This window comes from Bos taurus, chromosome 26 (assembly GCF_002263795.3).
Source record: "Bos taurus isolate L1 Dominette 01449 registration number 42190680 breed Hereford chromosome 26, ARS-UCD2.0, whole genome shotgun sequence".
Classification (NCBI taxonomy): domain Eukaryota; kingdom Metazoa; phylum Chordata; class Mammalia; order Artiodactyla; family Bovidae; genus Bos; species Bos taurus.
The window spans coordinates 5,186,200-5,214,153 of record NC_037353.1 but is presented as its reverse complement, the minus strand read 5'-3'; the positions used below and the strand labels follow the sequence as shown (position 1 = coordinate 5,214,153).

At 35.9% G+C, this 27,954-nt stretch overlaps 1 protein-coding gene across 1 annotated transcript in view; it reads right to left on the bottom strand.

Moving 5' to 3' along the window:
- Nucleotides 1-27,954, bottom strand: part of PCDH15 (protocadherin related 15) — a 1,060,244-nt gene that overhangs the window by 355,144 nt on the left and 677,146 nt on the right. The window contains exons 12-14 of the mRNA XM_059881970.1: nt 25,627-25,761; nt 24,065-24,214; nt 5,928-6,121 (exon numbers count right to left, since the gene is read on the bottom strand). Of these exons, the coding sequence (XP_059737953.1) occupies nt 5,928-6,121; nt 24,065-24,214; nt 25,627-25,761 (479 nt within the window). The remainder of the gene's footprint in view (nt 1-5,927; nt 6,122-24,064; nt 24,215-25,626; nt 25,762-27,954) is intronic.

The following is a 27,954-nucleotide window of genomic DNA, read 5'->3' as shown; positions in this document are numbered from 1 at the left end:
ATTAGCATTAATATTATTACTATCTTATCATTTTTTTCACCAGAATAATAACTACTAAGGGTTATGGATATGAAACAGAATGAAGGGGAAGATTTTAGAATCTAAGGGTCCTGAGTTCAAGTTATGTTTCTACCTCTTGTTTACTATGGTTATCAACACTTTTTTATGAATGTGGGCAAGGGGTCATGTACCCAAGTAAGTTATCCTTTTCAGTTTTTATTTTTGGTTTATAAAAATAAATAGAGCTATGCAAGAGTTACAATTTTTTTGTTAAGATTAAAAATTATATATAAAGGTCACTAGCATGATGTCTAGCCCTGGCACATTAAATAAATAGTATCAGTCATCTTAACTTCCCTTCAGAATAACCCAGCATAAATGACACTATTATTTTAAATTCATTCAAACATAGACTCTCATTTTGGATTCTGTAACTATTCACTGTATAAATGAATTCTATTTGTTTCTACACAAGATATAGCCCTTGAGTGTCTTCTCACATTCAGACATGTATATCCATTTTCTTTTTGAATATATTAATATATTTATTCCAAGTAAATACAAGTAAACGTGTATGAAATTGAGCTCTTCCCTTTCACTCAAATATGTGTGCCTTATTGACATTGCTACCAATCAGTCAGCTTAGATAAAAACCTGGGAGAGACTTTCAATTTTTAATAATTGCTTCTCTCCATTTTTCCTTACTGATGGTCCAGTTCAACCCATCAGCAACGTTTTCTTAGTGGAGGTGTTCTGCCTCATCTCTCTACCTACAGCTTTTGCTGTTTGTTGTTGTTCAGTTGCTAAGTCATATCTGATTCTTTGTGACCCCATGGAGTATATAACCCACCAAGCTCCTCTTTCCATGGAATTCTCCAGGCAAGACTACTGGAGTGGGTTGCCATTCCCTTCTCCAGGGGACCTTTATGACCCAAGGATCAAACCCGAGCCTCCTACATTGGCAGGCAGAGTCTTTACCATTGAGCCATTGGGGAAGCCTGCCTTCAGCTTCATCTTCCCTCAAATCTATCTTCTATAGGGGAACCAGAGTGATTTTCCTGAAACCAAACTCTCTCAGATGAATTTATGTTTTAAAGTCCTTCCATTGCTTCCATTGACTAGATAACTCCAAGCTTCTTAGGAAAACAAATTAAATTTTCCATGATATGACCCTTAACTCTACTGACCCTCTGAATTATAGTTAATATACTGATTTGCTGACTGACTTGCAATTATCCAAAATATCTAAAATCCAAAATATCCAAGTTATTTCAGACTTCTCCAGTTGTATAAATAATGTGATGGGCTTTATTATTATTATTATTATTTTTAATGTGGTCAACCTCTGCTCATTCTCCTAACTCATCTTGTTTAGTAGATCTTCTAAATACTCCCCTGTTATGACAAGTGCCCTCATCAATGTCCCAGAAAGCTGAGAATTTACCTCAATCTCAACTTCACCATGGTAAATCGATTTATTTATAGTTCTACTTTCTACAATTCACTGTAATTTTTCTTTTGGCCTGCAAATGACAATTACTATGTTTATCTTTGTACTCTCATAAATGGTAGTTATGTAATAAATGGTTTATTGGACTGGGTAGAAAATCTTACTGTCACAGACACCTATATATATATATATTTTTTTTTTTTAATTTAATAGGGACTAGGAGCAACTTCACTTTCACTTTTCACTTTCATGTATTGGAGAAGGAAATGGCAACCCACTCCAGTGTTCTTGCCTGGAGAATCCTAGGGAAGGGGGAGCCTGGTCGGCTGCCGTCTCTGGGGTCGCACAGAGTCGGACACAACTGAAGCCACTTAGCAGCAGCAGCAGGAGAGAACTGGTGTATACTTTCTGGGAAGGCAGAATTTCAAATCTAACTCTTTGTTTGGGAAACTCTAAAAAAAACTGAGTTTTGTGTCATATCATCTATTAATCCAATTCATCTATTTAAAAACCCAAAATGACATTTATTAAAAATCTAGGAAAAGAAACAAAAAAGATGCTTGTTTAGAACTTAGGGCGTTCAGAAATTGTTTTGACTTCTGGGAAAAAGAGAAAACTGAACCACAATGATTCTTATGCTTTTGAACTAGCTAGTGGAGAAGAAGCAAGGCAGACAATGAAATTCATCCTCTAAACAAAAATGCATATAGTGCATTTCATGGTAGTACTTTCAGTGCATCAGATAATACTAGGAAAGGGCTATAAAAGCATTGAGAGCTTGTTGTAGTTGCAAACAGGTTGTTAGAAAAGGATTCACAGACAAAGTGATGATTGGGTAATGACCTTGAAGGAATAAGGCCACAAAGAAATCTGAGGATAAAACCACTGCAGGCTGAAAGGAGATGAAAGTCAAGTTCAAAGGTTTGCAAGTGGGTGCAAGTCTCAGAGACAGAGAGGAGACCAGTGTGATAACTGGAGTGGACTAAGACAAACAACACAGTAGAAGGCCAGGCAAATGTGAAGAGGTGACATGAGGAAGTGTTCTGTGGCTGCTACCAGGACAAACTGGGCTGGGCTCCACTGGCCCTTTTAATGATGTTGCCTTTTACACAGAGTGAGATGTGAAGACTCTAGAAATCTATGCAAAAGGAAGAGATGTGTTCTATGTTATCAGAATCACCCAAGCTATTGTATTGAGAAGAGACTCTGAAGGGGGCTCAGGCAGAAGTCTAATTAGACTTCTCATTAGAAGAGGTTTTCAACACTATAGACTAGAGAGAACAATGGCTTAGACTGTGATGTTACTAATGAAAGTAGTGGGATTTCTTGTTTTCTGAATGTTTTCAGGTTAGAGCTTAGATTTGTTGCTCAAGATTATATTTGGAGTTTGAAAAATAAGCACTGAGGAGGGCTCCAGAGATCCTGGCCAAAACAACTGCAAATTTGGAGATGCTTTCTACCACGCTGGACAATGAAGTCACTAAGCATTTTGACAAACATACTGTTGAAGTGAATGCCAAGCAGGCAAGAACTAAACTCTTCCGGAGTGACCTACAGGTTTATAAATAACAGTGGGAGAAAATGGAGGCAGGATCTGTCCTCTGCAGATGGGAGTAGCAAGGAGTACTGGAAAGTACATTCATTCTTATGCAATGAGATTAAAAGATAAAATATTGAGAAACAAGAGAAAGAACAGTCTAGACGTATCAATGAGGAAATACAGGGTTCTATGAAATGTCTATGATTAATGATAAGAGGGATGTGAAGAGAAAAGTCTCTCACGTGGTTATGCTTCGGGGAAAATAATGTCCAATTTTCTGCTCTGGAGGGGTTTTAATGGTCAGTGGTTTGGTTACAGTTCTGTCAAACTTTCTTGCCTTGCTATAGTTTGGGGTAGTATTTTCCTCTACAGAATTGATCTCTTAAGAATTCTGAATCTTTGCAATTGGTTTTGGTAAATTATAACTTCTTGAAAAATTATCCATTTTATCCATGTTTTTAAGTTTTTGCATCTATTTAAAGCAAAGCTGTCTCTTAATTATTCTTCCAATTTCTTCTGTTTCTATGTCATTTCCCTCTCAGAATTTATTAGGCAAAGTTCTACTTTCTCCCACTCTTTGACTGGGCTAGCTGATAGTTATCAATTTATCTATGTTTTTATTTATTTTTCAGAGAATTGAATTTGGATTTATTGACTTTAGAGATACAAGTAATTCATATTGTTGTTGGACTTATTAATTCTTTTTTGTGTTCCTTTGTATTTTTGTTTATTTCATCTCTGTAGTATCATAAAAACTATATAAAGCCTTCACAAAAGTTTCTCAAAAAGAGAAGCATGGATGGATTTCACTAAATAAGATACCAACAAACATAATCCAGGAGTTTATTTCAAGATTAAAACACCAAAGCCTAGTGGGATTTATATCAGGAATGAAAAACAGATATATTTTAGAACTGTATTAAGATCAGTCATCCTAGCATTAGCTCAAAAAGAGAAGTCATTACTGCTTTCATAGTTGATGGATTATTTGACTTGAATAAATGACCATTCTTATTTTTTAAAAGTCAATAAAATACAAATAGATGAATGCTTTATTAACATAGTAAAATGTTTTTTAACCATAAACCAATATACTAGGGAAACATGGGAGGCCTTCCTAATTAAAATCAAGACAAACATTTTTATTGGAAGTACTATCAAATGAAATTAAAGAGAACAAAATAAACAAAAAGAGGGACATCAAAGTATCACTACTGTTAAAATGTATTATTAGGTAATATAAAAATACAAACTGGAAAGCTATAAAAATATGAGAATTAAGAAAGTGTGTTAAAATTAATATAGGTTAATAACTTTTGTATGTGTAAATGTCAGCCAATTAGAAGAACAAGAAAGGAGTCCATTTACAATAACAAAAAATGAGAAACATCCTGGCGATCCAAAAGTCTACAAGCAATAAATGCTGGAGTGGGTGTGGAAAAAAGGGAACCCTCTTACACTGTTGGTGGGAATGCAAACTAGTACAGCCACTATGGAGAACAGTGTGGAGATTCCTTAAAACACTGGAAATAGAACTGCCTTATGATCCAGCAATCCCACTGCTGGGTATACAGACTGAGGAAACCAGAATTGAAAGAGACACGTGTACCCCAATGTTCATCGCAGCACTGTTTATAATAGCCAGGACATGGAAGCAACCTAGATGTCCACTAGCAGATGAATGGATAAGAAAGCTGTGGTACATATACACAATGGAGGAATACATTTGAATCAGTTCTAATGAGGTGGATGAAACTGGAGCCTACCATATAGAGTGAAGTAAGCCAGAAAGAAAAACACTAATACAGTATACTAACGCATATATATGGAATTAAGAAAGATGGTAACAATAACCCTGTATACGAGACAGCAGAAGAGACAATAATGTATAGAACAGTCTTTTGGACTCTGTGGGAGAGGGAGAGGGTGGGATGATTTGGGAGGATGGCATTGAAACATGTATAATATCATGTATGAAAAGAGTCGCCAGTCCAGGTTCTGTGCACGGTACTGGATGCTTGGGGCTGGTGCACTGGGACGACCCAGAGGGATGGTATGGGGAGGCAGGAGGGAGGAGGGTTCAGGATGGGGAACACGTGTATACCTGTGGCAGATTCATGTTGATATATGGCAAAATCAATAAAATATTGTTAAGTTAAGAAATAAAATTAAATTAAATTTAAAAAAATGTATAGGACATTTGCAAAAAAAAATTTTGAAAATAAAATCTACTAAAGGATACAAAAGAAAACATGGGCAAATGAAGAGACATAAAGTTCCTAGAAAGATTCAATAATGTATTAATATTAAGTTTACATTTTCTTAAAATGCATACTGAAATCTGGAACAAACAAGAAATAAAAGGAAGATCTCAGGTGGGGGAATAAATAAATGTAGTTGTAATAATTGAAAGTCTTTTTACTTTGCTTTCTCTTAATGTTTTTCTCATATATATATATATGTATACATATATATAAGATTATATTATATATAATGATTTTCTAGATAAAATTATATATATATATTTATATAATTTAAAAATAATTATCCAGACACTGAGGGATGGCTTCAAATCCCTGAGACATCATGTGTTGCACGTTATCTATGAGCTCTCAGTAGCAACCTTACTTTTCATTAATATATTGGACACAGGCTTCTGATATTTCCCAGTTCCCACTCCCCCTCCCAACAGAGACTTGCATCCTTCACATCTTGGAATCATAGTTCATTATTTTGTGGCTTAATCTTGACTTTATCATACTTTTTCCGCAATTTGACAAAAGAAGAATATGCAGTTCCTGAGAAACTAGTCTCTCTGATTTTCTGGTCCAATTTAGATGTTTATAAGATAAAAGAATGCTCGCTGCGCTTCTTAAATTTAATTATGGGGTTAAACCAGACCGATGAAAAGACTGCATTGGTTCTGATATAAATTACCTTCTCTCTGCTGGAGGAGCATTATCCGCTGCTTGGACGGTGAGCGCGTAAGTCCGTCCAACCATCAATTCCACCCCCGGAGCGATGGTGATAAGCCCTGTTGTTTTATTGATGATGAAGTCTCCCTGAGCCCCAACCAGGATTTCATATGTGATCTCCCCGTTTGACCCTTCGTCTGCGTCGACTGCAGTGAGCTGGAATTGAAAATCACAACATAAATTCTCTGGGGACTCAACTTTTCACCATCACGTCATTTTTTTCCCCCCAACAAAAGAAGCTTGCTTTCAAATACACACACAGTAAGTAAAGAAAGTTCTCTCGTCATATACACTCTTGTTTTCTTGAATTTAGGCTACTGTGTTCAAATAATGAAGCAATCACATCAGAAAAGATTTTTTTGTTGTTGTTCTTGTGAGAGTGATAAAAGGCTTTGAATCTTGAAAGCTATCTTTATTTTAACTTGCTGCTGCTGCTGCTGCTGAGTCGCTTCAGTCGTGCCCGACTCTGTGCGACCCCATAGACGGCAGCCCACCAGGCTCCCCCGTCCCTGGGCAAGAACACTGGAGTGGGTTGTTCTACCAATAACACTGGAGTAGGTTATTTTAACTTACTAAACCAAAAAAGAAAGAGAACCTTAACAGCGAATCTAATGCCCCTATAGGATTTTTTTTTTCTCTCTCATCACCTGCTTTTAACACATAAATGCACATTACTATAGACTGCTGCTGCTGCCAAGTCACTTCAGTCGTGTCCGACTGACTCTCTGTGACCCATAGATGGCAGCCCACCAGGCTCCTCTGTCCCTGGGATTCTCTAGGCAAGAATATTGGAATGGGTTGCCATCTCCTTCTCCAATGCATGCATTCATGCTAAGTCGCTTCAGTGGTATCTGACTCTGTGAGACTCTATGGACAGCAGCCCACCAGGCTCCTCTGTCCATGGGATTCTCTAGGCAAGAATATTGGAGTGGGTTGCCATTTCCTTCTTACTAAGGACAGAGGCCTGGAAAAAAATGAAATGGCTGAAGTTTGCCTTTATTGTTACCATCCTTCCTTTTGCTCTGAGTTTTTTCCTGTCGTATTGTTTTCCTTCCCCTCTTCCAGAAACTCTCTTGTCCTGGAATCCTTTTTATTTACACATGGCTCTAAGAAAGATTCTTATAAGCTTGTTGACATTGACTTATAAAAGACTGATAAGGTTTAGAGTATTACCTTTTGAAAAGCAAACAAACACATCTCCAATTGCAGAATATCTAATTAGAAAATTAAAATATCAAACTCAATATTTTTTTTTCCTTTTTTTGAGAAAAAGGACTCAATTCAGAGTCCCTGAAATAATACCACATGAACATTTTTAAGGCTAATTTGGATATATTCATAATCATTTTGGAACAAATGACATCCAGTAGTTAAAGACTACTTTGAATCATTATATATGAAAAGAGAAAACCATTATTAACTTTACAAAGCAAAATTAATGTAATCGTGATTTAATATGTTAAATAAGGCTCTTTAACTTCCTGATAAGTGTAAATTCACTTAAGGGAACCAAATTTAAGATTCTACTGGGAAATCTTATACATTTTACAGTCACAGAATTTATTGTTTTCATCCTTTGACAGATGAAGAAAGGAAAACTGGCCTCAGTTTATACCTAAGAGGAAAACATGTGTTTCCTATTAATAAAGAAAACACACGAGGTTGTAATAAATATGTTGTAGAAAAAAAATTCCTTATTTACTGACATTTTCTTATGTATCTCTGATCTATGAGTTTCCTGTCTTTAAAGTAGCAGTTCTTTGTCATCCACAGACTCCTTTTGGTGGCTACTGGATATTCTGGTGTACTTTCTTAGATAAAATGTGAGTATACACATTTACCTTGAAATAAATTCAATTTCAGGAGCGCTGTGTTAATTAATGGCCATTTCAAAGTATCATGTTAACCATTCTAATGAAATGTAAACAAAATTCTTTACCCATCACATCATGCTTAAGAGGGTATACTGGGCATAGTCTATTTTTATTATCCTTCCACTACATTTAGAATGATTTTGTGGATGGAAATAGCAGCAACAAAAATAATTGAGAAGAAAAAAAAAGAAATTTGAAACAGAGGTATAAATTCAGCTAAGTCTGACATTGGGTATTTGGGAGTGAACAGATGTTGTTGCCAGAAGGAAAGGCATTCCATGAAATGATTCTGGGACTTATGTGAGAATGACAGACATAGTCCTAAAGGCAAAGAGAAGGAAACAATTTGTAGAAACAGTCAAAATGAATGATATATATTTATGGAGAATTATTCATGCCAGACAAGCTCATTTTCTTTTGTGTGTGGATAAAATTAGAAAATTAGAGGACAGGGGTAGCAGAAGAGATATCAATTTTGATTATAGTAAATCACTTAACACAATGTCTCAGGAAATCTTAATTAAAATTTAGCTCAAATTGGATTCAATATTAACATTCTTCCTGGGACTTAAATTGGCTAAAGGAATTTAATGATAAATGGCAATGAATCAAGTTAAGAAGAAGTGTTGAGGAATGTGCTTTAGGGATACAGGTATTATGGTTGCTCTTATTTAACATTTTCATAAATAATATTGGAAGACAGGATAAGCTTAAAGATAATTAAATTGCAAAAGGCAGCCATATGGGAGGTGCTGTAAATACCAAACAGTACTACAAAGTACAGGTGATACAAACAATCCTCGAACTGCACAGCCAACCAGTCACAGATGAGATAATATATTCAGGGACTACAACCAGCACCACAGAAACCATTAAGAAGTAGGAAGTTTAATAAATAAGCTAAAAATGAATTCAACATTTGTTATCTAAGTAACTTAATACAAATGTTCAGTCCTTCAGCAGTAAGTAATAAAATAGTTGGTCAAGAATTCACATTTTGTGTCCTTGGACATGCAAACAAAAATATTTTAAAGGAATTATTAGTGGTTCAAGATTAGAAAAGATAGCTGAGACACTGACTCTGAAAACCCTGAAAATGATAGCATATTGTAAAAGAAAACCCCTGAAACTAAACTGTGGTGGAGATTTAATTCAATAACAAATCAATGATCTTGTGATCAGTGGTCTAGGACAGTGGTTTCCAGCCTTTTTGACACCAGGGACTAGTTTCATGAAAGACAATTTTTCCACGAACCGGAAGGAGAGAAGGGATGGTTTCAAAATGATTCAAGTGCATTCCACTTATTGCATTGGGGACCCCTGAGATTGGGGATATTAAAGGTATATGAAGCCTGTTCCTAATTTAGTGGGAAAATCTGCCTCCTAAACAAAATTGGGTTAATTTACATGGGGAAAGCAAAGTGTCACTCACATGTTATCAGATGAAAGTAAACTAAAATATGTGACTTTTAATTGTTTTACCAAAACAATATCTGAATGGTAAGGAACACTAAATTGTTTAACGTATTTCTTTTCTCTAATGTATTACAGTCCTTTTCAGGAAGTTTAACCTTACCCTGACAAAATTCCTTCCTCTCAGTATTCCAATATGTACATGTTACAAATATCCTTGTCCTCAGACACCTTGTCATCCCACACACACACACACACACAAAAGGATTTGCCTATTTAAGGTGAAGTTAAGGACCCTGAGATGAAGAAAATAAATAGTGCTCTCACAGAGGCCAAACATGATGAACTAGAGAAAGGCTAACACATGATGAAAAAGGTAAACAGAAGCAAGATGATGAAGGTTTTATGGGCGATACTAAAAAAATTTGAGAGTCATTGTGTGGGTCAAGTAAATAATGAAAAGATTAATATATACCTGATATTGAATATGTAGAGTGGTTTCTGAACTCTTTTCTCTCTCTCTCTCTTTTTTTTTTTTTGTTTTGTTTTGAGGGCATGAAAAACCAGGGAGAATGATGCAGTTTTAGATAAGAAGGTTTTAAGGGAATGGCATTAAATTATCTTAATAGCTCCCATTTATAATAAAAATTATAATAGAACTGTGATGGACTCTCAAACATGGACAGAAACATTCCATACCTGATACAGAAAACAAAATAATTTTTTAATGTTTTTACTAAGAGCATAAATAACAATCAAATAATAAAGAATAAAGCTACACTACTTTCTTTGGTACATGTAGGCTACATTTATACTGTAGTCTTCTGCTGTTATAAAAAGGGATTTTCTAATTTACACAGACATATATTTGGCATTATTAACAATAAAAAGTGCTCTGGAAACCTCACCAGAGGTTTTGTTCAATGTTTGTTTTCCTATTGCTAAGGGAAATATTGTATTAGTAAGGACTTTCTCTGTATTGTAACTTTATAGTTAAAACTTTCAAATTTCACTTAGAGAATATAAAGTGTGATCAGTAGTGCTGTGGTGAGGATTTTCTTAAGAAATATTCACTAAGGAGAGTTTCCAGAATCTCAGTTATTATCTGAGGCTAGGTTTATTTTGATTTTTGACTAAAGTAGAAAAAAGATTTCACTCTTTCTAGACATTCACTTCTATTTTCTAGTGCATCATCCTCATTCCTTTTATTTCGCGTTTAATAAGCTAGATTTGTTCCATTTCTTTCTTGCTCTGTTTGTGAAAATATAAGAAGCACACATTTCTTATTGTTCAGTTGCTAAGTTGTGTGTGACTCTTGGCGACCCCATGGACTGCAGCATGCAGCAGCATGCCAGGCTTCCCTGCCATTCACTGTTTCCCAGAGTTCGCTCAAATCATATCCATTGAGTAGGTGATGCCATTTAACCATCTTATCCTTTGTTGCCCCCTTCTCTTCCAGCCCCCAATCTTTCTGAGCATTAGGGTCTTTTTCAATGAGCCTGCTCTTCACATCAGAGGTCTAAGTATCGGAGCTTAGGCTTCAGCATCAGTCCTTTCAATGAATATTCAGGGTTGATTTCCTTTAGGATTGACTGGTTTGATCTTCTTGTAGTTCAAGGGACTCTCAAGAGTTTTCTCCAGTAACACAATTCAAAAGATTGAATTCCTCAGCGCTCAGCTTTCTTTATGATCCCACTCTCACATCCATACACGACTACTGGAAAAATCATAGCTTTGCCTAGACAGACCCTTGTTGGCAAGGTAATGTCTCTGCTTTTTCTATTCTGTCTATGTTGGTATTAGCTTTTCTTCCAAGGAGTAAATGTCTTTTAATTTCATGGCTGGGGTCACTATCTGCAATGATTTTGGAGCCCAAGAAAATAAAGTCTCTCACTGTTTCCATGTTTCCCCATCTCTTTGCCATGAAGTGATGGCCCTGGATGCCATGATCTTAACTTTTTGAATGTTGAGTTTTAAGCCAGCTTTTTTGCTCTCCTTTTTCACTTTCATCAAGAGGCCCTTTAGTTCCTCTTCATCATAAGGATGGTGTCCTCTGCATATCTGAGGTTACTGATATTTCTCCCTGAAATCTTGACTCCAACTTGTGCTTCATCCAACCTGGCATTTCACATGATGTGCTCTGCATATAAGTTACATAAGCAGGGTGACAATACACTGCCTTGAAGTACTCTTTTCTCAATTTGGAACCAGTGCGTTGGTCTATGTCTAGTTCTAACTGTTGCATCTTGACCTGAATACAGGTTTCTCAGGAGGCAGGTAAGGTGGTCTAGTGTTTCCATCTCTTTAAGAATTTTCCGAGTTTGAGGTGGTCCATACAGTCAAAGGCTTTAGCATAGTCAATGAAGCAGAAGTAGATGTTTTCTGGAATTATCTAGCTTTTTTTTTTTTTTTTGATCCAGTGGATGTTGGCAATTTGATCTCTGGTTCCTCTGCCTTTTCTAAATGCAGCTTGAACATCTGGAAGTTCTTGGTTCACATGCTGTTGAAGCCTAGCTTGGAGAATTTTAAGCATTACTTTGCTAGCTTGTGAAATGGGTGTAATTGTGCAGTAGTTTGAAAGTTCTTTGATATTGCCTTTCTTTGGGATTGGAAGGAAAACTGAATCTTTTCCAGTCTTGCGGCCACTGCTGAATTTTGCAAATCTGCTAGCATATTGAGTGCAGCCCACTTGACTTCAGCTTCCAGGATGTCTGGCTCTAGGTGAGTGATCACACCATCATGATTATCTGGATCATTGAGATCTTTTTTGTATAGTTCTGTGTATTCTTGCCACCTCTTCTTGGTATCTTCTGCTTCTGTCAGGTCCATACCGACTCTGTCCTTTATTGTATCTATCTTTGCATGAAATGTTCCCTTGGTATCTCTGATTTTCTTGAAGACATCTCTAGTCTTTCCCATCCTATATTGTTTTCCTCTATTTCTTTGCATTGATCACTTAAGAAACTTTTAAAAAAATCTCTCCTTGCTATTCTTTGGAACTCTGCATTCAGATGGATATATCTTTCCTTTTCTTCTTTGCCTTTTACTTCTGTCCTTTTCTCAGCTATTTGTAAGACATCCTCAGGCAAACATTTTCCCTTTTTGCATTTCTTTTTCTTGGGGATGGTTTTGATCACTACCTCCTGTACAGTGTTAGGAACCTCTGTCCAAAGATCTTTAGGAACTCTGTCTATCAGATATAATCCCTTTAATCTACTTGTCACTTAAACTTTATAATCATAAGGGATTTGATTTATCTGGTCTCATCTCTACTATCTGATTGAAATTGCTTTATTAAAATGGCAAATAACTGGAGCTAGGAAGCAGGATTTCTGGTTCCAATGATGTAAGTAAATCAGATAGTTTGTTTTCCCCAAAAAGTAAGTAAAAATCTAAGCAAAAATATCAAAAAATATTTAGGGCTCTAAAGATTCACTAAAGCAGACAAATTGGGAATAATATTCAAGAAGAATTGCTGTGACTTTAGGTAGGTAAAGCAGGAGCTAATGACCTTGTTATTTCAGTGGCACATTATCCCCCTTACCACTCTTAACCCCAAGTATAGTAGGCATATGGGTTTTATAAGGATGGGACTGGCCATGAAAAGCAGCAGATGTTCTTCAAGAGATGCCATAGTTAATTTGATGTAGAGTTAATAAAAGAATCAATTATGGTGAGAATTGAATGAGAAACAGCCTCAAGTCTGTCAGTGCAAGTTGTGGTCCCAGTTGGTAAGCTGAGAACAAGCCATAAATTTAGAAGAAATAAACAGAAAATGAGAGTCCAATAGAGGCTGGATAAGCTTTCCACACATCTCTGACACTACACACGTGCATAGAGAAGACATGAAAAGGCCTCGAGGAATGCAAATGTCAAAGAAAATCCTGAGAACTGCATGAACTTTCAATGCTCTCCCCAACAACCTAAACTCAGATAAACTGGCAAAGATGAAAGCTTTACAGGGCTTTTGAGAAAGGGTTATGGGAGATTTTGTGTGTGGTGGAGAGAATTCTTAGGTCAAACAGAGTGTATCTCTAGAATGAGACTTTTTCTAAATATTGAGAGCAAATTAATTGAAGGGATAAATTCAATGAATATTTGGTAAACCTGTACTGTGTGGAAGTCATTGTGCCAATCACAGGTGGTTATAGATCACTAAAAGAAATTTATGGCTCAGTAGAAAGAGATGTAAAAGCTAACTTTAATGCAAGTTACAATAAAATGCATTGGAGATACATTGGATATGTGGAAGTATGATGGAAAGAACAATGAATTTTCTGACTTGCTATGAAAATAAAGATTTTATCTAAAAAATAACATTTGAATTATGTGTAAAAAAGAATGGAAAGGGTATAATTTGGATTAAACTTTAAAATTTGAGAGAGATGTCAGTAAGCGTAGAATGGGATGGGTATCCTATTCTGGAGTTAAACAAAACAAACCCTCTATACATAGTATCAAAGTTGGTTACATGGAAAGATGTAGCATGTGGTGAAACAAAAGAACTTGAAGTATTTCACAGCTGCTCTTGATTGCATGTGTGGAGATTAGGCTCTTCCTTCAGTAAAATAAGGACCTGTTCTGATTCATGTCTGTGTTTTAGAATAATCATTGTATCAGTGTTGTGGGGAATCTGCTGAAATAAGGTTGTCAATCAAAGTCTACTGTAGCAACCTAATTTATGGGAATGTACAGGCATGGAAAAGGAAATGGTGACAGATGTATACATATTGAAATAGCAACTTTAGAAACCAGACAATCATCTGTATGTATGCAGGTGAAGGAGGAAGAAGATAAACGTGACTGCGGTTGCTGATCTGAAGCCTATGTAATCCAAGATTAATTTGGCTCTGGAAAGTATAACTGCCTCCAAAGATGACAGGTTATGTTTATTTGACTTTTCTTACTGTAGGCATACAGGCATGAAACTAAAAGACACTTGCTCTTTGGAAGAAAAGCTATGACAAACCTGGACAGCGTATTAAAAAGCAGAGACATTACTTTGCTGACAAAGATGCATATTATTTGACTGACAAGTCCATATAGTCGAAGCTATGGCTTTTCCACTAATCATCTATGGGTGTGAGAGTTGGACCATAAAGAAGGTTGAGCCCTGAAGAACTGATGCTTTTGAACTGAGGTGCTGGAGAATATGCTTGAGAGTCCCTTGGGATTCAAGGAGATCAAACCAATCAATCCTAAAGGAAAGCAACCGTGAATATTCATTGGAAGGACTGACGCTGAAGCTGAAGCTCCACTTCTTTGGCCAACTGATGCCAAGAACTGATTCATTGGAAAAGACCCTGATGCTAGGAAAGACTGAGGGCAGGAAGAGAAAGGAGTGACAGAGAATGAGATAGTTGGATGGCATCACTGACTGATTGGAAATGAGTTTGAGCAAACTCAGGCAGATAGTGATGGACAAGAAATGCCGGCGTGCTGCAGTTCATCAGGTTGCAAAGAACTGTACATGACTTGAAAGAAAGTGAAAGTGAAAGTCTCTCAGCCATGTCCAACTCTTTGCAACCCCATGACCTATACAGTCCATGGAATTCTCTAGGCTGGAATACTGGAGTGACCTTTCCCTTCTCCAGGGGACTGTCCTATCCCCGGGATTGAATCCAGGTCTCCCACATTGCAGGTGGATTCTTTGCCACCTGAGCCACAATGGAAACCCAAAAATTATGGAGTAGGTAGCCTATCCCTTCTCCAGTGGATATTCCTGACTTAGGAATCAAACTGGGGTCTCCTGCCTTGCAGGTGGATTCTTGACCAACTGAGCTATCAGGGAAGCCTGTACATGACTTCAATTCAGTTCAATTCAGTCACTCAGTCGTGCCCGATTCTTCGCGACCCCATGAATCGAAGCACGCCAGGCCTCCCTGTCCATCACCAACTCCCGGAGTTCACCCAGACTCATGTCCATCGAGTCAGTGATGCGATCCAGCCATCTCATCCTCTGTCGTCCCCTTCTCCTCCTGCCCCCAATCCCTCCCAGCATCAGAGGCTTTTCCAGTGAGTCAACTCTTCACATGAGGTGGCCAAAATACTGGAATTTCAGCTTTAGCATCATTCCTTCCAAAGAAATCCCAGGGCTGATCTCCTTCAGAATGGACTGGTTGGCTCTCCTTGCAGTCCAAGGGACTCTCAAGAGTCTTCTCCAACACCACAGTTCAAAAGCATCAATTCTTCAGCGCTCAGCCTTCACAGTCCAACTCTCACATCCATACGTCATCACAGGAAAAACCTGTACATGACTTAGTGACTGAATAATAGCAGCATGTATATTTGAGTCTATATGTGTGTCCATGTTTCTGTATTGGAAGAAGGATAATATATTGTCAGTTTATCTTGGAATATGTTAAATTTCTGCTGCCTGTCAAAAGTCTACCTTGCCTTGTCCAAAAATTTGGGTAACATGAGTACCTGGGCTTCTCATAGAAATAATGACTGAAAACTTGGGAATAGGTAAAAGAGAGGAAAGCTGTATATTGATTTTTGCAAATGTTAATACTGAAATACTGAGGATTGAATAAGAAGCCAGCAAGAAAATCCCTCAGTTAGCAGAGAACTAGGATTAGAATCAGAAATTTTCTGTAAAGGTGTAAAGAGTTTTACATAGTTAAGTACTGAGTAATACATACTATTTTATTTATATACTATTAGAAATACATACTATTGGAGATAGATGAATTAGATTTACGATTTTGTATGATTTTAGTAGTATGATGTGAGTGAAGGTCAGATTTATAACTATGCATTAATTATTCATAAATAAATTAATAACATATCTAAATTAATCAATTAATTCAAATGTCTACATCAGAGCTGGAAATTCAGTGTTTTTTAGTAGGCTTCTCTGGTGGCTCAGTGGTAAAGAACTAGCCTGTCAATGTAGGAGATGCAAGTTTGATCCCTGGATCAGAAAGAATCACTTGGAGAAGGAAACGGCAACTCACTCCTGTATTCTTGCCTGGAGAATTCCAAGGACAGAGGAGCCTGGTGGTCTACAGTCCAAGGGGTCACAAAGAGTCAGACAGAACTAAGTGACTAAACAACAACAAAAATAGTAGCATGAAGTCTTATCTGGGAAAACTGTTCATAGACTAAGGCATGGGAGGATTATAGCCCAAAGGTTAATAATCAGTACAGAGGAAAAGCTTATTGTAGTAAAATACAATAGAAAGAAATGGAATAATTAGTTGAGCATAGGTAAAGGTGAGGGGAAAGGATGGGCTTTAAAGCAGTAAGAGTAAGAAATATGACAAGCAATAAGAACTGAAGAAAAAGAAAAGAAGTGAAGTGAGAATCAAAGGACTCAGCTACATACAGGATTCCATTTAAATAAATTTAGATTCCATTTTTCAGAGGGTATAAAATATTGTTAAGTTCTGAGGCAGTTTTTCTCAAGATTACCTGCATATTACAGCTGCTTTAGTTTATTAGATGAGATCTCTCTGAGTGACTCTACTACATGTTGCAATATCATTCAAATAGAAATATCTCAGGGTGTAGTCCAGGCATCAATATTTTTAAAAGTTTCTCAGGTAAACTTGTAATAAATACTCAGATAGGATTAAAAACCATTGATTGAAAAGAACTGTAAAAGTCTAGGAATAACATCTTTGAAGTACAGACTGGATAGCTAACTATAGAAATTAAAATCTATATCTTATATATCCACATCTGTATCTCTAATACATAGCAATTGGCTTTTCAAAAACCAAAAAAACAAAAAACTAGCAATGTGTGAAATGAGACTTTAAGACAAGAGAGTGTGATATCCATTAGCATCAACCTGGAAGATTTCATTGATGGTTGACAAAATTGTCTTTTGTCAACATAAAATATACTCCCTGACCTAAAGAAAGAATCATACTCCCTCATGCTGGCAATTTCTCTCTAAACATAAGATGTGCTCATAATCTGATTACACTGCCAGTTGTGAAAGATGCAGCTGCTGTTCTGTGGCAGTGCTCCTGTAAGCGTATTTCATGAACCATACATGTCAGAATCACCCTGTTCCTTTTTACAGTAATCAAGCATAATAGATATAAAGTCAGAAAACTAGTTTATAATTGAGAACTTGAAATAGGAACCTGGATAATACATTTTTATGACTGATCCATGCATATGCACAAGGATAGCTACCTTATAATAAGAAGACAGTGGACTCAAATAATTATGTACTTATATCAGGCCAAGATAGTCTCATGTCTACACTGAAAATGATCTGATTATAATACTTAAAAATCTGTTATCTAAGGTCCTCTTTGCTGGACACTGCTCATTGTGTCTTTTATTTCTAATATTTTCCCTCTTTTGGACAACAGATTACTAACCAAGTGAAGTGAAAGTTGCTCAGTTGTGTCCGACTCTTTGCAGCTCTATGGACTATATAGTCCATGGAATTCTCCAGGCCAGAATACTGGAGTGGGTAGCCTTTCCCTTCTCCAGGGGATCTTTCCAACCCAGGGATCAAACCCAGGTCTCCCGCATTGCAGGCAGATTCTTTACCAGCTGAGCCACAAGGGAAGCCCAAGAATACTGGAGTGGGTACCCTATCCCTTCTTCATCAGATCTTCCCAACCCAGGAATCGAACCAGAATCTCCTGCATTGCAGGTGGATTACCAAAGAGGAAACTAATAAATCATCTGTTGAGTTACTTAGGAATGGGAGGGTTATGGAAGGGTTAGTTGTGAATGGAGTAAAAAAAAAAAAAAATTATGACCCTTAAACCGTAATTGCAAATCACAGTTCTGAATTATTTTACTCTGTTTTAAATTTTTTCTCTCAGTGGGAAATCTATTTTATTTCTAGACCCTTGGAGGATGTATTATAGCCACACCACTCTTTTTACAACACTCTGAACTACACCTTGAGATATTTTTATTTAAATAATATGGCAATACACAGTAGAGTCACCCAGAGAGATCTTATTTAATAAAACAAAGCAGCTGTAATATGCATGCCAGGAATAACATTAAAAATACTAATTAAAAACCTTCATTTTTTGGCATTTACATAAATTAAAAATTAGAAGCATGTAAACAGAAATAACAGTCTATGTTCAAATAGAATTTCACAGGGAAATATATAAAATATGAATTTTAAAGGCAGAGCAAATGTGTTTTAAAAAGAGATACATAAGGGAAATTAACTTTTGTAGTCTGCAAATGCCAGAAGTAAGCTTTTGATCCTCCAGGGCAAACAATTTTGAGATACAGTTCCATCACATAATTGCTATCGTTTTCTTAGTTACACTTTCCAGTTCCCTGCGGGCTGTTTTTCTATATAAACTTACTTTTATTTCCAATTATGTTATTATAGAGATGAGAATCAGATCTAATTAAATACGAACATGACAGTAACTGTCATTCTTTTATCTCTACAAACCATAATTTTACTCCCTATGAAAGAATGCCCCAGTAAAGATAAATGTAGGTCTCTAGGTCCATCAACTGACTAGAAATAAAGGCCAATATCCTTATTCCTCTCCATTCATTCAGATCTACTTGTTTACAGATTTTCATTTCATTCATCCTCAAATAAACATTTATTATGCATCCATTAGTTTAGGCATCTACTATATGGATACAGAGTTTGTGGATTTAGAAATAGACAAATTTCAGTTGTGCCCTCAAGAAAAATGGGTTAAAAAGACAGATTTCATCAATATGACAAGTGTAATTCCAAGATATAAATAAAATGTACTGTGGCTATTTTTAAACTTTTCCCCACTACCATATACACAGAAGAAGACATTCACATAACATGCATTTTCAGTGTTCAGTCTATACTGTTACCCTTTTCTATATCACTGAAGAAAGCATATCTTAACCCAATAAATACAGTAGAGATGGCATTGCATTATTTCTAACTTATGTTAACAATTGGAATGAAAACTGACCTTTTCCAGTCCTGTGGCCACTGCTGAGTTTTCCAAATTTGCTGGCATATTGAGTGCAGCACTTTCACAGCATCATCTTTCAGGATTTGAAATATTTCCAATATGCCAGCAAATTTAGAAAACTCAAAAGTGGCCACAGGACTGGAAAAGGTCAGTTTTCATTCCAATCCCAAAGAAAGGCAATGCCAAAGAATGCTCGAACTTCTGCACAACTGCACTCATCTCACATTCTAGTAAAGTAATGCTCAAAATTCTCTAAGCCAGACTTCAGCAATATGTGAACCGTGAACTTCCTGATGTCCAAGCTGGTTTTAGAAAAGGCTGAGGAACCAGAGATCAAATTGCCAACATCTGCTGGATCATGGGAAAAGCAAGAAAGTTCCAGAAAAACATCTATTTCTGCTTTATTGACTATGCCAAAGCCTTTGACTGTTTGGATTACATTAAACTGTGGAAAATTCTGAAAGAGATGGGAATACCAGCCCACCTGACCTGTCTCTTGAGAAATCTGTATGCAGGTCAGGAAGCAACAATTAGAACTGGACATGGAACAACAGACTGATTCCAAATAGGAAAAGGAGTACATCAAGGCTGTATATTGTCACCCTGCTTATTTAACTTCTATGCAGAGTACAACATGAGAAATGCTGGACTGGAAGAAACACAAGCTGGAATCAAGATTGCCAGGAGAAATATCAATAACCTCAGATATGCAGATGACACCACCCTTATGGCAGAAAGTGAAGAGGAACTCAAAAGCCTCTTGATGAAAGTGAAAGTGGAGAGTGAAAAAGTTGGCTTAAAGCTCAACATTCAGAAAACAAAGATCATGGCATCCAGTTCTATTACTTCATGGGAAATAGATGGGGAAACAGCAGAAACAGTGTCAGATTTTATTTTTGGGGGGAGGGGTCCAAAATCACTGCAAATGGTGACTGCGGCCATGAAATTAAAAGACGCTTACTCCTTGGAAGGAAAGTTATGACCAACCTAGATAGCATATTCAAAAGCAGAGACATTACTTTGCCAACAAAGGTCCGTCTAGTCAAGGCTATGGTTTTTCCTGTGGTCATGTATGGATGTGAGAGTTGGACTGTGAAGAAGGCTGAGCGCCGAAGAATTGATGCTTTTGAACTGTGGTGTTGGAGAAGACTCTTGAGAGTCCCTTGGACTGCAAGGAGATCCAACCAGTCCATTCTGAAGGAGATCAGCCCTGGGATTTCTTTGGAAGGAATGATGCTAAAGCTGAAACTCCAGTACTTTGGCCACCTCATGTGAAGAGTTGACTCATTGGAAAAGACTCTGATGCTGGGAGGGATTGGGGGCAGGAGGAGAAGGGGACAACAGAGGATGAGATGGCTGGATGGCATCACTGACTCGATGGACATGAGTCTGAGTGAACTCCGGGAGATGGACAGGGAGGCCTGGTGTGCTGTGATTCATGGGGTTGCAAAGAGTCGGACACAACTGAGTGACTGAACTGAACTGAACTGATGTTAACAATTAGTTCCTGGTAAACAATCTGCCTGCAATGAGGGAGACCTGCATTCGATCCCTGGGTTGGGAAGATCCCCTGGAGAAGAGAAAGGCTACCCACTCCAGTATTCTAGCTTAGTGAATTCCACAGACTGTATAGTCCATGTGGTTGCAAAGAGTTGGACACAACTGAGCGACTCTCACTTTAGATTATGCAAAATAGATAATAATTTATCCTTTGAATAAATATTTACTGCAAGTCTGGTATATCTGGTATGTGCTGGTGTCAGAGTGGCAAACAAGACAGATGGTTGCTAATGGGGTTTTTAGTTTGGAGTGGGGACAAGAAGAAAAGATAATTTTAGATGGCCATAGTGGCTCTAAAAGTAATTAGAAAAAAAAAATAAAAGTAATTAGAGAAAGCAAGTTATAGAATAAGAACTGTGATGCGGGGTGTATGTGTATAGTGCATATTGGAAGGCTATTGACACTAAGCTATTAGGAAAGCTTTCTCTGAGGAGGTGATATTTTGAGCTGGGTCCTGTATGATGAGCGTGAGTTAGCCTTATAAAAGATCAGATAAGAAGTGTTCTTGGTTGATAGGAAATAGTGTACAAAAGCCATGAGACATACAGTTAACTATTTCTTCCCAGACATTTCACACTAATGAAGACATGCTGTTGTAATCATAGCATATTGGCTGCAAACTGGTGTGTTTTTGGTGGGCTGCAAGAACAGGAACTATTAATGAAGAAAAAGTCAATTAGGATGCTTTGGGCTAAGAAAAAATAATAAACTCAAAATGGCTTCACTGAATATCTCACCACATGAGAAATATTGAGATAGCTCCTGTTAAGGTTGTTTATTTCAGAACTCATCAAAACCATCAAAAGCCCAGGTTCCTTCCTTCTTTCAACGAATATATTGGCTGTGGCTTTAAAACTAGTCCCTTCAAAGTGACAGGAGGGCTGTAGCAGCTCCATGCATCACATCTGCACACAGCACAGCTCAAAGACAAGAAGAATGTCTCTTCCTTTTATCCCTTTGTAAAAACAGAGAAAAAATTTTCAGAAACTGTTAATAGATATTCCTTCAAGTCTAATGACTAAGAATTATGTTATATGACTATTATTCCTAAACCAATAGTCAAAGGGAATGGAATTAACATGATTAGCTTAAGGTAATCAAGATTCACTCAGTTCATCTTGAAGTATGTTGCCCCCAAATGCCGAATTTAAATCTCAGTTTTGCTAGTTAACAAGGGATTAAAAAAAGAAAGAAATGTTATCAGGTAGTGACCAGATAGTGTTTTCCCCGAGAACTTAGCATAAGAGAGGCAGTATTATTTTGGTATTACATTACTGGGGTTTTCTTTGAAGACAAAATTTAACCTTTGTCTGTCTTGCCTCACTTCATCTTCTTTATTACATTATCCTGTTTAATTCCTTCCATTAAATTGATCCATTTCTGAAATTAACATTTTTGTTTACTTATTATTTGTATGTTTTCTATCTCATATCACTGTAAAAGGGTCTTGTTCTTCCTCACCACTATGTCCCAATGATTAAAAGAGTGCCTGCAATAAACATTTATTGATGAAAAAAATTACTAGGAATTATCTACAGAAAACTACTAAGGAATGCTTCTTCAGAAAGCAAAAAAGTCTAAAGAACAAAGAAAGTAATCAAGCTATAAATAGAAGGGAAAGACATCAAGGTAAAGGAAAAAATTGGACAAAATGGGAATGAGCAAGACACATTCAGGTAACTGGAAGTGATGGTTGAGTAGGACTGAAACATACATATATGAATAGAAGGCCAAGGATGAAGCTTGGAGGAAAGCATTCAGACCATGAAGACTTAGGTACATTGTTAAGGCATTTGGACTGCTTTTTTTTACTCCTCTGAAATATATAACACTAAAATACATAGATACACAAATTCATTTATTAGCATTCTTTATATACTATACTATTATGTAATAAATTATATTCTATATAAACATATTATATGTCATATATTGTTACATAACATATATTGTATATAAATTTTAGTAATAATTTGGAGCCATTACAATACTCTAAAAAGTGTATAGAATCATGACCTTCCTGGCTTGAGAGCAATTTCAGATTATTAAGTCTGAGTCTCAGGTGTAGAGGAAGGTAGAGATCAGTAGTCTTTACATTACTGGGCAACTGAAACCTTTTGGGTTTTCTCTTTTTTTTTTTATTGATTACCTAAGTATTACATATGGAGCTTAAGATCCATGAAAACTAGAGTGAATCTTGCTCATCTGTATTTCTCAGTAGCCACCTAGATGATTCTGGTGTGAAATGGCAACCCACTCCAGTATTCTTGCCTGCAGAATCCCATGGCCAAAGGAGCCTGGTGGGCTACAGTCCATGGAGTTTCAAAGAGTCGGACATGATTGAGCAACTAACACACACACACACACACACACACAGTCACTTTGAGAAGTACTAGAGTTAACTATTCTCCAGAGTTCTAAAAATCTTCAAGGAAGAATATTACTACTTCTTTACAATTTATACACAGAATATTGAAAAAGAAATTTGAGATAACCTGCAATTCACTAAAATGTAGTAAGTACAGCTAATGATAAAAATGAGACAAATCAAGAATAAATATTTTGCCAGATTTCTGTGTTTTCAAATATACCATTTATTATAGAATCTTAATTTTTCTTGTTGTAGTGATTCCATTTTAGGTTCAAGTAATCAATGTCTAAGAGTATTGTCCAATAACATAGTTCTTTGTATTTACCACTAAGGGAAATATGGGCTTCCCTGGTAGCTCAGCTGGTAGACCTCAGTTGGATTCCTGTGTTGGAAAGATCCCCTGGAGAAAGGATAGGAATACCTCTGCAGTATTCATGGGCTTCCCTGGTGGCTAAAATGGTAAAGAATCCGCCTGCAATTCAGGCGACATGGATTCAATCCCTGGGCTGGGAAGATCCCCTGGAGGAGGGCATGGCAACCCACTCCAGTGGTCTTGCCTGTAGGATCCCCATGGACAGAGGAGCCTGGCAGGCTACAGTCCATGGGTCACAAAGATTTAACCCATTTTCACAATAGTTTAAAATAATTTGAAGTTTTAAACTGCATGTTTAATCCTTGAAATTTCAGTATATTACTGTATTCACTTTATTATGTTCAACATAATTTAAAAAATCAATCTATAAATAGGTCAAATTGTTATTTGTGTATCTAGTTAATTCTACTTTAAAGTACATATAGGTACACTTTCATTGAAAAAGTAAACATAAATGTAAATCTTTTTAAGCTAAATTATGCCATAGGATAACCCTGAAATTCACTTTTATTTCTTAAGCAATTTCTTAACCAATGCATTGTAAAATACCAAAGGAAAGAATTGTTTCAAATATATCCTCATATGGGTAATTACCTGTATGACACTGTCCCCAGGATTCATATCTGTATAAACATAGACATCATAGGATATTTCAGGGAAGGTTGGAGTGTTATCATTTGCATCCATCACCCGAATATTGACAATAACTGGCTCACTTTCTTGAACACCATCAAATGCTGTTATCTTTGGGGGTAGAAAAATAAATTTAATAGAGAAGTCATGCAAACATAAGCAGTACAGAATTCACTCCTACAATTTGAAAAGTTTCTCATATTTTTTACAGTTTCAAAAGGATACTCAAATGTTTGCTGATAAAAGGAAGTAATAAAACTATAATAGTACATATAATCAAAGTGTTTTAATGTGTGAGGAAGCAATTGTGTAGGATTCTGCTTGATTTTTATATATTGAATTCCAATCACACTTTCAATAACCTGGTATATAAAATGTTCTAGAGGCTTGAAATGGGCCAACATTGCTAATTCTTAGGAATTAACTATTTAACCTTTAAAAAACGAATAGGGAAATACTCTTACATATTTTGTATACAATGCAATAGTTGCTTTTACAGCAACATGCTTATATAATCAAGAAAGTATGTGCCCTAGACATGTAATATTATTTTCTAATATCTCACAAAAATCACAAATTTTAAAGGCCCCATTAAGAGTGACATCTTAACTATATTATTAACTTTTAAAGAAAGTCTCACAAAAAGTCAGTGCTCTAACAATACCATTGTGGTCCTGAATGACTTCTGAAATCTACTCTGTGTCTAAGTTTTAAGTGTAGATTTTAGGTCTTCTGGAAGCTCTGAGTCTGCTGTATAAGTTTCTCCAGAAAAAACAAACAAACAAAATTCTTACATAAATTCCGTTTCCTATATTTTTCTATCAGCTCATTTTTTCCCCTATATTTGAATAAAATCTAGCTAAACTCCCTAAACTAAACTCCCTTTTACCCTCTATTCAGCCGCCAATCTTTCTCTCTGTTTCTTTCTCTTTCTCCTCTAGGTTAATCTAACCTAAGAATCCTTGTTGTGGGGGCTGTCCTGTGCATTATGTCTCTCGGTATTGTCACTGTCTGCCCACCAGATGCCAGTAGCACCTTTTCAAAAGAGGAACCAAAAATGTCTCCAGAAATTGCAAAATGGTGCTGGGCAGGGTGGTGGGAGCAGGAATCTTCTCTAGTGAGAACCACTGGCCTAACCCTAAGACAAACCTAAAAATGCAATAATAATAAATATATAAACAAATTTAGAAAATAATTTTTACTTTGTTGATTCAACTTTATAATACCTAAATTTAAGTCAATTGTGAGTGGATGGTGAAGAGTGAGACTCCCTTTTTTTTTTTCATCTCAAAATTTATCTTTCTTCCATTGGAAGGAATAGTAATAAAACTATATAAATTGAGAAAAAAGAAATACTTTTGAGGAAAAATTTTATTTTTCATATTATTTGTTATTAATTGAAAATACTGCATTTTTCTTTTCCAGTCATTGACCTTTTCAGTTTTGAACAAATATCTCTTTCTCTTGCATACATATACATTTATATGTGTGTGTATGTATATATATATATGAAATCTCTTTACCGAAAAGGTGTAAGTTTGCTGTTCTTCCCTGTCCACCGGTTGAAGTAAGGTGAGGTAGCGAGTGATTCCAGTCTGTGTGACAGTAAAGACTGAAGTGTAATCATTCAAAAAAAGGTGAAGCTCTGGGTCTTTAGTCTTAAACAAAAAAAAGAAGCCATTATTTAAAATGTTAATAAACAATATAGTTATTAGTTCATTACCTGGAAATTCATTTTTCAAATTTATTACAAGTATAACTGATTAAGAATTTTCTAAAGAAAAGAGAGCTTCAACTAGAAATTTGTTCAGAGTTGAGTAAAAACTACCCAAAGATAATTACTCATTTGTGGAAAATACTTAAATAAGTACTGGTATAATCAATGTGAATAAAAGCAAAAAATAATAGGAGGAATAAGACATAAAACAGTCTAATTGAATATGTTCTTACTGATTATTTAATATCAATATTTTCCAGAACTTCACTGGACTTGAGAAATAAATACATTCAAGAAAAGGAAACCGAAGCCCAGAATTTTAGCTGTAGAATTTTACAGTTACTTCATTTGTAGAAATAAACTGCACACATGCATATTATTATTATGTTCTCATGTGTAATGTAAATTAGAAATAAAATTGGTTATGTATAATTCATTATAAATATTACACTTGTTCTTTCTTATTTTAATGTAAATATTCTCCAGGGGGAAACATAATATTTATTTTGATTAAAATGTTTCTGATGATTAAATTCAAATATTTGAATTGGCACGTTTCTGATAAACAGGTTCAGTAAAAAATGATATATACATAAAATGAAAGTGATTGCAAAAGTTCAAAACACAGGTAATTAAGTAGGCATTAGAAATCCTTCTCAATCTTATTGCCACTCTGAAAGATAAGGTATTAATATCTGCAATTCAGAGAAAGAACAGCGACATAAAATGGGAAGGCTTGGATTGGTATCTGCATAGTGGAAAAGAAGGGAAAGTGCAGTGAACAAAAGGGGATTATTGAGAGAGTGTGGACTATCAGGAAGGCTATAAAAAGTAAGAACATACAGGGAGGTAAGGTGTTTCATAAATTATGGCAACTTTAAAAATATTATGGTGTGAAAGGTGATTTAAAATCACAGGTTACTTTTCTATCAGATATCATCAAAGGCTGAGGGCAGAGTAGACAGTGCAGAATTGTTAAACATATTGTTGATTAAAAAAATTAGAAACTGCCATTTAAAAAAATTTCTATGTAGAAGTGAGAAAGTTAAAATGCATACTGCTATATTAAAAGGTGTGCATAACTTGACCCACAGACACTTTATACCTACCTAAAGTTTCAATATGTGTATATTTCAAATAACCTTGGAGTGAATAGTTTCATTTGAACCTGACAGGTTATGTATTTACAGCATCTCCTTAGGAGATATTACTTAGCCATATCATGGCAGCTTTCTTGTCCACAATTTCGACATGAGGTCAGTGTGCTATATTTATCTTGGAATATTAAAAAATGCTATAGATAATAATTTTCCATTGATCCATTTATTATAAAATAATCAAAGTTGTTAAGAGTTGGAAAAAATAAAGAGGCTTCACACTGACATTATATTCTAGTGGACACTTCAGCTGTTTTCATTTCAGTGTCATAATCTCAGCAGCTCAACATGGATAGTAAGCATGGCTGGAATATTTGGTTAAATCAAATATGCTATTTAATAAAAGGCTAAATTATTTTAAAAGGTAAATTGTAAAATGCACATTAAACATACTTTAAACCACATTTTGGGGATTCTTATTATGTTTTAGAGCCAATTGTAATAAATTCAATTATTATTTTTAAATGATCACAAATTTTAGTTAGCATGCATTTTCAGTTAAAAGAAAACTCAATAAATACAAGTAACTTCTCTTTTTTAGTGTTTACCTATCAAGGTAAAATCACTAGACTTTTAAATTCATATAGTTTTTTCTGTTCTCTGACTGTACCAACAATGATGCCTACAAGTATAGCTTCTTTAACTCATATATTTACACTATAAGTAATCTAAGTAGGGCAAGTTTTGCTACATGATTTGCTCACCAAATGTTTACTTCTTTTTCTTCATTCAAATCCATCAGTCATTCTCTATTTCCTTTATAACTAACCCTCTCTCACTGTCTCTTCTTCCTTTCAACTGTAACCTCTGTTAGTAAATCTGTTAGATATATTCATTCACATACTCAGCACATTTTAAGCATTTTTCATGTCAGGTGCTGTGATAATGCAATACTGTAATGAGTGCTGGGTTGTAAACTAGCACATGCATGTGTGACTGTGGTATGATTGTGTCGCAAACCACACTATTTCGTGTAT